This window comes from Micropterus salmoides, unplaced genomic scaffold, assembly GCF_014851395.1.
Source record: "Micropterus salmoides isolate LMB-PRFRI ecotype aquatic unplaced genomic scaffold, ASM1485139v1 Ms_hic_scaffold_3, whole genome shotgun sequence".
Classification (NCBI taxonomy): Eukaryota; Metazoa; Chordata; class Actinopteri; order Centrarchiformes; family Centrarchidae; genus Micropterus; species Micropterus salmoides.
In genome coordinates, this window is record NW_024042261.1 from 13,990,948 (window position 1) to 14,001,869 (window position 10,922).

Genomic DNA, 10,922 nt, shown 5'->3' on the forward strand with positions numbered 1-10,922 from the left:
TCGTGTAAGCACACACACTCATGGCTCTGCTCCCTCTGCTCCCCTGCATGTATCTTACCATGCCCCAGTGTTACCACAACCTCATGCTGAAGTGTTAAAAATCAACAGAAGTTTAATTTGAGATAGCTAAAAAACAAGATTTATGTTTTCCTGATTTGCCTAGTCTTATCTGTTGCTTTTGGAGTGTGCAGTTATACTGTATGTTACTGCTGTGACAATGTATTACTGCTTTAAAAATGTAATGAATAAATAAATGATTCTTTTGATTTATTATCATGATGTTTTTATGTAGAAAAACGTAGTTATAATGACATGTGCAGTCTAAGTTTTGCTTTCACCCATTCATCTCAGTTTGGATGTGTATGGTTGCACTGTGCATTGCAGTGCGCTGTAGTGACTGTCATGATACTACAACTAGGGGGAAACAAAGCCAGCTTTTTTTTTTACATTCAAAGTAAAGGTAGGCCTACCATCCTTTGTTTCAGTTCTGTTTAATTGATCGTTTGTTACAGCGTCGCTTTCACATATGGTTATGCCAATTTAAAACTGTATTTGTTTGTGATACAAAATAAGTGTTAAAATACTTACTCTGAGATTTAAGTCATAGATGTACGAGAAAGAAGCACACATTTACTGGAATAAGAAAAGAAATCGGAAAATCCCATTTTTCAGGTTTGACGGAAGTTGAAAGCTTTGTAATGTACTTCTGACTCTCAGTCCTGCTTTTAGTCATTTCTTAGTACTTTCACGTCTTTCAAGTACTGCAAGAAGTAGAAAAACACAGACAATGCTTTTCAATACTTTCAACATTTATTACAGACAAATAAGATGATCTCCAAGAAGACAAATATTGCTCATCTTCTTGATCTGATATATAACGTCTCTGGCACCTTGTCAGTGTGAAAGTGTATGTTTGGGGCAAAACAGAAATTTTCCTTCTGGTTTAATTACCATAGCGGTGTCTTCCAGCTTGTAACCTTGCAGCTCCAAACTACACTCTCACTCAACACACCTGCCTAAAATGACTCATTAACTCGTCTGTACTCAGACTGTAAAACCAAAGCTACAGAAATTCTACAAGTTTTTGCAAAAGAGTGCGGCATACTCTTATAAGTCTTAGCTCATGTTGCTGATAGGGGGACTGCTGAGCTCCAGTGATGCGTGGGGATGAGCAGTGCCACCTCTCAGTCTAGAGGTTCCTCAACAGGGGTTCTGCTGGGGAAATCATTTATATATCAAAGCAGCTTGGTTTTTTGGTTTTTGATGGTGAAAATATCCACATGTTTATGCCTAACACACTCACAGTCAGAGTAATGAGCACATCTAGCAGAAAGAATCTTTTTCGATGCTTTGTGTTGCTTCATGTTGCAGTTTCCCCACTTGTTTGGGATTATCTGGGAATCAGCACACTCACACTGCATTCTTAAACTTCCAGAGTAAATGTTGTGTCTTTGTCTTATTCATTTGACCATTCCTGAAACAAATGGTTTATGTCCTAAATTTTAATTGGATTTGAATAAGATGGTGAAATTGAAAGTGTACACTGGATACCTTTTCCATTTCAACCAACATTGGAGCAAACGTGTCACCCAAAATGTTGAAATGTCATTACGTTCTCCTCTCTTGTTGCTGTCTTTGGATCTCTGCAAACCCATCCCTAACTTCAGAGTACTGTCTGAGTCCTTTTGCAAGTGGTATGAGTCACAGTGACCATTTAAAAAGGCCTTCTCATTAACCAGAACTTCCATCTCCATGTAGTTAAGATAACAATCCACGTAGTTTTAGGTTTGTGAACTGCATATTATGTTGCTCTCTTGCTGGGAGAGAGCTCTCCTTGAAGCTGGCCACTGTAAGTGCATAATTGCATGAGCTGCATTTCAAATGTCTGAGATTTGACTGAAAGTGACTTTATGACTTGTATAAAACATGCCAATTTGAAAGTGTTTCTGTTGAGAGTTAACAAAATTGCAAGGGTCTGTTCTCGCTTGTGTGGGGGATCCTGAGATAATGTAGTGTATCCTCATTTTTCTCACTCACTAATATGCTTTCTTAAATGTATTCTTGTTTTTCTTCGGAAGGACTTGAAGCAGTCTGCAAGGGGACTGGCTACCGATGTTGCTTGGAAAGTCTTGATACAGTTTATTTTCATGAAGGATTTTAGTTGTAGTTGTAGTTGATACATTAAGTTTGATCACCCAAGAGTGTTTGTGTAGAAGTTATGAATAAATATGATGTACAATTTTATGGATGCTACAGTGAGAATGTGCATTCTACTATCGTGCCTGCTGCAAATCAGGAGCCCATCCACAAAGGGAATGCATCCTTCTACCTTGGCATTAAGTGAGTAGCGCAAGAGCAGTTCATTTACACCGCTCTTCAGTGCAATATGAACTCTGATGTGGATCTCGAATCTGCTCGCAGGAATACCTTCAGCAGTACTACAACCATACAACCTGAAGCAGAGCCGACCAGACTTCACCTCCAAGGTGAAAGACATGCAGATATTCTTTGGGCTCAATGCAACAGGTGTGCTGGACTCAGACACCCTGGAGGTGATGAGTAGCCCTCGGTGTGGCATTCCAGATGTGGAGGAGTACAGCCACATCCAGGGGACACAATTGTCATCTTTCATCACCCACAGACATGTATATGGTCTTCTGTGTGCTCTTGTTTCTTTAAAGTGGAGTAGAAGTACAGTATGAAAGATATATGAAAGGGATGTCTGACATAGACTGAACTTGCAAAAAAAAAGAGAACAGTTTGGTTGTGTCTAAAATGGCAAAGATTTTGAGGCAGCAGGCTATAAAAACCTTTGAAATTAAACCAGGCAATAAAACCAGAAATAGGGAATACAACTGTCACAAGTCGTTATTGTTGTACAGATTTGGAGACTCCTGCCTCTGAGCATTATTGTGGGCTTGTTAAAGTGCCAAATTCATCAGACATGCTTGGACTTATGAAACACTGTCCTTATACAGTTCATTGCAAGTTCTGTTTGAGACACGCCTGCTGAAAGAAAAATGTATAATTAAAGAGAAACTAAAAAAGCATCCATTGTCATTATTTTTAAAATGAAAGGTTGTAAAACCTTGTAGTACATATAGCATCTTCAAAAAGTATCACAGGTTTATATAATGCTGTGCTATAAATCATTCCTGAGATTTATATTCACATATGGGGGATACTAGGTCTTAAGCTTTATGTTAATCATCAACTTGACACATATGCTGCTACAGCATTGGCAGGTACACCAGAGATTTGCCTCGCAACACTGTGGACTTTCTGGTTGAGTCAACCCCTTTTGGGCCAGAGCCAGCGTTTGTCAGGTCTCACACCAGCAGTGCTGACATCATGGTGGGTTTGTCTTTTTGTTTCACACAGGACAGGGACAGACAATAAGACTGAGCAGATGGGGTCATCCTCACAGATGGAAATGTTTGCTTTTCAGTGAAAAATGTAACATGTAAAACACAATCTCATAGATGTATGATGTAGTGCTTCAGTAGTAATTTAACTGCTAACCAAGGCAGCGTCATCATGTGCCAGCTGCTGAACTTGACACACTCATTTAGATGAGGTGAACAAAGGCCTGTAATTTTCTTTTGGCATGAAAGAAATTTGTTTTCTCCTTGTTTTTTATATTTCATGTTTGGCCTGGATTATATTATGAAGAACATGGTAACTTGTATCCATTTGAAGGACCCAGAGGCACACTGGCTAATGCGTTTGGCCCCAGGTTGGGTGGTGGAGGAGTCGCGCACTTTGATGATCACACCGGCGCTCCACAATGATGCTGAGGGAATTTAATAGACAATGTAATATATTTGGATGCATTTTCTTCTAGCTATTGCAGGTTATGATCTGTTTGTGGTAGCTGCACATGAATTTGGCCATGCTTTGGGCCTGAAACAATCCAGAAACCCTGAGTTACAGAAGTGTCCGACCTACAAATCCTCCTGTTCAGGCAACTATTATCCACAGAAATGTAGCAAATGATGAATTGACTCCTGAGAGGTTTTTTTGGCGTGGAACCTGACCCCTGAGTGTGTGCTCATGCATTTTAGATCCATTCGGAGGTCGTCAAAATAACTTTTCGATGTACGTCTGGAGCTCTTACCCCTGGCTGTCAGGATCGCTGGTCCCTGGACTCATGTAGAACAAATGTGATCCAGACCTGACCTTTGACGCAGGGTCCACTTTTTGAGATTTCACCATCTTTTTCAGAGACAGGTACACTGATGATTTTTTTTTTTATATTTCCTGTTTGGAAAGGCACAAAGGTCATCTTTTTGTATCTCTAAATGATTAAATCTCAGATTGATTGTAGGATCTGATGGTTTACCGTTTAAAAGTCATCATTCACCTTTCAATACATACTGAATAATATCCCCTTTTTGTAATATAGTATCAATATGTGTTGTTATTAGTAGCTCAGGAATGCTAAGTGACATGCAGCCTCAGCTTAGTGTAGTGAAGTTTCTACGGTGCATGTGGTTTCCCCTCCATGATTTAAACTGTATAATTTACCCACTTTACCACTTAAAGCCCTTCATATGATATAATCTCATTTCAGCTGCGAGCAAAAATGGATATTTAAGTTCAGAAAGATGCTCATCTTAGTCATCATCAGCAGCAGCAGCAGCAGCAAAAACACGCCAGACAACACAGCGTGATAAAGGTTAAATATGTGAATCACTGCTTCTTGAAGACCTTATTTTTCTCTTTTCATGTTTCATTTACTTCTTTGTCAGACCACAAATCTACAAATATGTCTACACCCAGAAGCATGTTGTTGGAGTTGAGAAAGCTAATTCCTGGCTTGGATGTTGAAATACTTTAAATCCATAAACGTGCAACAAGGAAATGGATTATTTATCAGTAGTCATCCATCCATCCATCGTCAACCGCTTATCCTGCATACAGGGTCGCGGGGGGGGGGGGGGGGGGCTGGAACCAATCCCAGCTGACATCGGGCGCAAGGCGGGGTACACCCTGGACAGGTCGCTAGTCCATCGCAGGGCCACACATAGACGAACAACCACTCACGCTCAGACTCCATACTTGTGTCTGTTTTTTTATATGCATCTCACAGAAAAAAACATTCCTAGCATCTGCTGATGCAGCTTTTATGTTTTTTTTGGTTAATCTTTGTATCAAATCGAGGGTCGAGACTTATAATCAGTTATGATGGTGGAGGAGTGTAAATTAAGTTTGCCTCACTAATGGCTGCAGGCTTTGACTTGCCTGAGTAGAATCAACAGAATTTACAAACAACACTTTTGGCTTCTGGTTTCTATACTAAAAAACATGTACACACACATATTTCACCACAACAGACAGAACGCCCAGACACAGTATGTAGACGTTTCATTGGGAGGTTTGAACCACAAAACCTCCAGAAAATTGGGGTAGGTAGACCCAGCTGTAACTACCAGGATTGTGCGCTGTTGGGCCATGTGATTGCCCAACAGCTCAGAGAATACTCCCATATAAAAAATGTGAAGCCTGGTGGAAATGTGCATTTTAAACATGGAGTTGTTCTGGCTGTGGATGCCTGTTTTGGGCTCTCTGATGTTAGCGGAAATCTTGTGGACTCTGCCCATCAATCAGGATCAGTGGCCGAGGCCTGAGGATGTGGAGCTGGCTGAGGTTTGTGGATGGACGACGTCTTTTATATGACAAATAAGAGTTTATCCATCTATTGGTTTTTGTTTTATTTTAAACACTATATATAGTTTACAGCCTAATTACTTTGAGGGAGGGAGTAATTGGCTAACAGAACCACCCACATCGGCAGATTTTAAGGAGAATATGCTTAGCTCTAATCTTTGTCTACTATATACTTGTGTAAACTTGAGAATCTGATCTCACCAAAGATGAACTAGAACTACTAATGCATTGTATTTTAAATGGTGGATTAATCTCAACATTACCCGATGGACAGACAAACACTAACTATGGCAACATATGGCTAAATTGCACCTCCTTTTGATTATCCCCTTCTTAATTATCTCACAATCCTTTTATAACTTGTGTGCTCCTTATCTCCATCTTTGCAACCGACTGTTTGTTTCATAAGCAGGATCAATGAGGGATCATGCTGACTTTTACCAGGATTTATCAGGAAAACTGGATTTACGTGAATAATTAACACTCCCTTGTCTGTCCTGTTTGTCTTTGTGCATTGGGGAAAAACCCAATATGATACCACTATGCTATGGTATTCCAAAACTGTAACATGTATAAAAAACCATTATATGCAGATACATTTTGGATATCTTGTCCTCCAGACCTTTCTCCTCTCAACAACAGGGCTACCTCAGGAGATTTTACAACCTGAACCCCAGAAGCAGAGTGTCTGGAAGAAGGATCAGGTCCACGTCAGCCATGGAAGAGAAGCTCAGAGAAATGCAAAACTTCTTTGGTCTGAGAGAGACGGGTCGACTGGACCCTCACACCCTGAATGTGATGAGGGAGCCGAGGTGTGGTGTTCAAGACGTAGAAAACTTCAGCTTTTATCCCGAAAGGCCTAAATGGAAGAACCACACCATCACATACATGTGAGACGATTTGTCTTTCCTGTTTTTCCTGATTACTGAAATATTGTGAAATTATTTTTTTCTTGCAGATTGTTAAATTTTAAGATTTAATTTTGCCAGCAGAGGAAATGTTACCGTAGCTGCAGCAGTGGAAGTTGTTGCTCCCACTGTCTCATGTTTGTGTGTCCATCTTTGGGTGCTGGCTTGCAGGATTGCCAAATACACTCCGGACATGAAGAAAGAGGATGTGGAAAAGTCCTTTCGTTCAGCCCTGAAGATGTGGAGTGATGCAGCACCGCTGAGCTTCATCAAAGTCAACCATGGCAAAGCTGATATAGTGTTCTCCTTCGCCCGCAGAAGTAAATCTGAAAACCACATCTGAACAATTATTATGTTGGTTAAGATACATTCAAAACAGAGGTCCTAATTATGGTTAATGATGCCACAAATAAAGATACAAAGACAGGACACTTGTTTATGAGTCTTGTTTCATTCAAAGTGCGAAGAAGTGTCTTTTCTGTCGCAGTTCATGGAGATTTCTTTCCCTTTGATGGACCCCGTGGTGTGCTGGCTCATGCCTTTCAGCCAGGAGGGGGGATAGGAGGAGACGTGCACTTTGATGAAGATGAAACATGGACAGACGGGAGGCAAGGTTTGTCAGGCAAAACATGTTTGCAATTCTGTGAGAGAAAACGTTATTAATTCAGCAAACTGAACACAAAAGATGATCCTGTAAACTAAGAATCAGAAACTTTTTTGCAAAACAGTGCAACATTTATCCTTTAAGGTTTGTTGAGGCAAAGAAAAATAATAACAAAAAATGTAAATTAATGTGAAATACAAAATTGTTTTATTTCTGTTATGCTACTTTATACTTCATTTATTTCACAGCTTTACTTATACAAACAAAGATTAACTTAATATCAAGTTAAACATGCAATTTGGTGCATAGGTATAAAATTAAGCTCCATCCGAACAACCTCAACAATAACATGATACTTATACTTTTAAGTACTTATACAACATTAACGGATACATAAAAAGTATAGTAAAAAAAATGACAATAATAAAACAATACATGATATATAATAATATAACTCTCATGGGGTCGTTTTCTGCACAATGAGTACATACAATGTCAATTCTGAACCACAGTTGGCAGCAAACAGCTGTTGCGCTGCTCTTCGTAAATTGAAACTTTAAACATGTTGGACCACTCCCCAGTCACAGCTGCACCTGCCTTTGACAGCTCATGGGCACGACACCTGATGTGACATCATCACTGGGGTGTGGCCAATGCCGCTACATTCCTGATAGTTTCAAACCTACAGACAATTTTCTGTGTGATTCTGTGTCAATGTATCCGTCAAACGGACTAACAGGACATGTCTGTTGCTGCATTTCAGGTTACAGCCTGTTGGCTGTTGCAGCTCATGAACTTGGCCACTCACTGGGTTTGACTCACTCAAGAGACCCCTCGGCTATCATGTACCCCAATTACAGGTCTCACAGCAGTACACAGTACTCTCTATCCAAAGACGATGTGCTTGGCATCCAAACACTGTACGGTGAGGGGAAAAAAAAGATTGCACTAAATGAAAATAAAATTATAGTGCACTATAATGTACAATACCATATTTTATGCATTTTTTCCCATGTTTCTTAGGAGAACCCACAAGAAAAGAGGAAACACAATCAGTTCCCAAAAAGTGTGACCCAAACTTTTCTTTAGACGCAGCAGTTGTGATTGGAAATGAGATTGTTTTCTTTAAAAACAGGTATGGTATGTTTTAAATTATGATTGCAAAAGCGCTTCAATATGTTTGAGCTGCAACTGAGTGAGTCTACTTATTGTTTCAACCTAGGTACATGTGGATGAGAACAACACGGACAACTTATTGGAATCGCCTGAGAGGGAGCCACAGCAGCACATATTTTCCGAGCATCAGTTCTCACTTTGATGCCGCTTATGACATCCCTGCCAAAGGCGTGGCGTACATATTCACCGGTACTGTGTAATGGGCAGTCCGCAAAGCATCACTTAGGCCTTATCAGCATGACAAAGCTGGATTTCCAGTAGGAGAACACAGTGTTGCACCCAAATTACAGCCTTGTGCAACATTAAGTGTTGCAGTTCATACAAGAGGCTCACTGAGTTTGGCTGTGCTTGTGCTATGTAGTGGTTTTTCATAGTGTCCCAAAATGCAGTGACGTGGCTGTGTTTTTCCAGGTTATAAGTACTGGGTGGTTCAACAGCTTAAGATGAAAAATGTTGCTGGCTCCATCTACGAGTACGGATTCCCCTCCAGAGTCAAGCAGGTTGACGCAGCCGTGCATGTCAGTGAATATGGAAAAACAGTCTTCTTTGTAGGAGAGGTTTATTACAGGTGACCTGTTTTGATGCATATTTGTTTTACATTTAAAATCTCATTCTCTGTTTTTGATCGTTTACATGAAATAAAGACATGAACACTGTCAACAGGAAAATGTACCCAACAAAATGAATAAATAAATACATTATCAATATCTACACTGTACCTATAATGCAATTCAAAGGCAGTAAATCAGTTATATTAGACATTTGAACAGAAGGAAGTTTACAACATACAGCAAATCAATTTTAGTATGGACAAATAATTTGACTGTAAACATACATACATAGATCCCTCATACATGAAGAGTGCTGTGTGCACTTCAGAAAACACACTGACACTGAGGAAGGCAAAGAAACTGAAGTTATTTAAATGATCCAATCCCCAGGTTTGATGAGCACAGGAGAAGGATGGACCCCGGCTTCCCCAGACTCATCCAAACAGACTGGCTTGGAGTCCCGAGGAGGGTGGATGCTGCCTTCAAGTCACAAGGTAAATAAAAAAAACACAAAGAAAAGAGAAAACTGGCACAGTTTATGGACATGAATGTGAAGCGTGTAATGTGGTCACATGAACAGAATACAACTGAAATAGAAGTTGTAATTTCTTTTCTTTAACGTGTGGGGTTTACCGCATGGGTTGCACTTTTACACTGAAAACACCATTTGCCCCAGTTTCAGGACAAGGTGCCGCTTGAGTAGAAATGTTCTGTTTACAGCTAAACGTTGTTGTTCACATTTCATCTCATTTGTTCTGAAACGATATGAGGGGATAACACGCTTTTTTGTATGCTGTTCCGTCGACAGGCAGCATCTTCCTCTTCAGTGGGACAAAATCCTACCAGTATGACTTCAAGCAAAAGCGGGTGTTGAATATCATTTCAGCAAACTCTTGGCTGGGATGTTGATACAGTTGATACAGTGATGGGCACGTTACTGAGAGTACATCCTTTATACCCCCCCCCCCCACACACACACACATCTTTAATTTATATATATATAATAAATTTCGCTCAATTCCTGGATGTCTATGAGATCATGCTTATATTATCTTATCCCATAGACACTCAACATTTGAGCCAAAATAGCCTAATATTGCTGTTTGACATTTTCTGACTACACCAAATAGTTTTAAAAATGGTCTGTCCTAAACCATTTATTAGTCTGACTCTGACGGGGGGGAAACTATTGCATTTCCATTCACTGAGCCTCTCCTGAAACTATGAAACTATTTGGAGCCCCCCTAGGGAGGTTCGCCTCACACTTTGAAAACCCCTGATTTATACAGTTAAGAAGAACTCTGAAGTTAGAGATGTTAGAGAATATGTTGAGATTATGTATATGTATTTGACTAAATTGTTGGATTTTTGGGGCTATGTGTTTACCTGTATATAAACTCTGATGTCACTCTCTGGTATAAATGTACCTTTATGTACTTAACATCTTAGAGTTAACCTAACTTCTACTATATTGTAAATCTGAATATATAAAAACAGGATGTGTCTTATTAAACGGAACTCTACAAAATGGCCTCTGTTTGTGTTGCATTTTTATATATTATACAATTATTATTATTAAAGATGCATATGCAGATACAAAATATTAATCTGCAAAGGAACCAAAAACTACAGCTATCAAATAATTGTAGTGGACTAAAATGTACAACATTTCACTCGTACATCAAAGTTGTAAACAAGGAAAATACTCGCGTTAAGTGCAAGAACCTAAGAGTTGTATTACAGTAAGTACAAACCACCGACTTTCCACCATTGTTCCAGGGTCAGACCTTTTTCCTCTTTGCAAGACAGGAGGCCTGAACTTCTTATCAGACAAACAAAAGTAAATAAGCAGGTAAGTGCAGATAATCAGTTTCTGTCCACTTAGTTAGTTGTAACATGAGTTTACAGTAAGTGTCCAAACAGTGGCCTTAGTGCCAAAAAAATAACTTTACGCACACACACCACGCTCATGTTTACCCGCCAAGCTGGACTGTGGTCACTGTACATAAAATT

General features: G+C 39.7%; 1 protein-coding gene and 1 pseudogene across 1 annotated transcript; both read left to right on the forward strand.

Annotated features, from left to right (window-relative positions):
* The first annotated feature begins 2,396 nt into the window (after positions 1-2,396).
* LOC119883243 lies at positions 2,397-4,673 on the forward strand (annotated as a pseudogene).
* Positions 4,674-5,457: 784 nt separating this feature from the next.
* Positions 5,458-10,414, forward strand: LOC119882411 (matrix metalloproteinase-20-like). Its single transcript, XM_038692436.1, has 10 exons — positions 5,458-5,649; positions 6,313-6,560; positions 6,750-6,898; positions 7,066-7,191; positions 7,946-8,107; positions 8,206-8,317; positions 8,405-8,547; positions 8,770-8,926; positions 9,300-9,403; positions 9,718-10,414. Exons 1-10 carry the CDS (start codon positions 5,515-5,517, stop codon positions 9,816-9,818), a joined length of 1,437 nt encoding a protein of 478 aa, XP_038548364.1. The 5' UTR covers positions 5,458-5,514; the 3' UTR covers positions 9,819-10,414.
* Positions 10,415-10,922: the final 508 nt, after the last annotated feature.

Excerpts from the sequence above, each read along its gene's own strand:
- LOC119882411 (XM_038692436.1), top strand. The coding sequence starts at position 5,515 with ATGTGCATTTTAAACATGGAGTTGTTCTGGCTGTGGATGCCTGTTTTG. Across the intron at positions 5,650-6,312 it reads AGGATGTGGAGCTGGCTGAG|GGCTACCTCAGGAGATTTTA; the intron begins GTTTGTGGATGG and ends TCTCAACAACAG. Across the intron at positions 8,108-8,205 it reads TGGCATCCAAACACTGTACG|GAGAACCCACAAGAAAAGAG; the intron begins GTGAGGGGAAAA and ends CATGTTTCTTAG.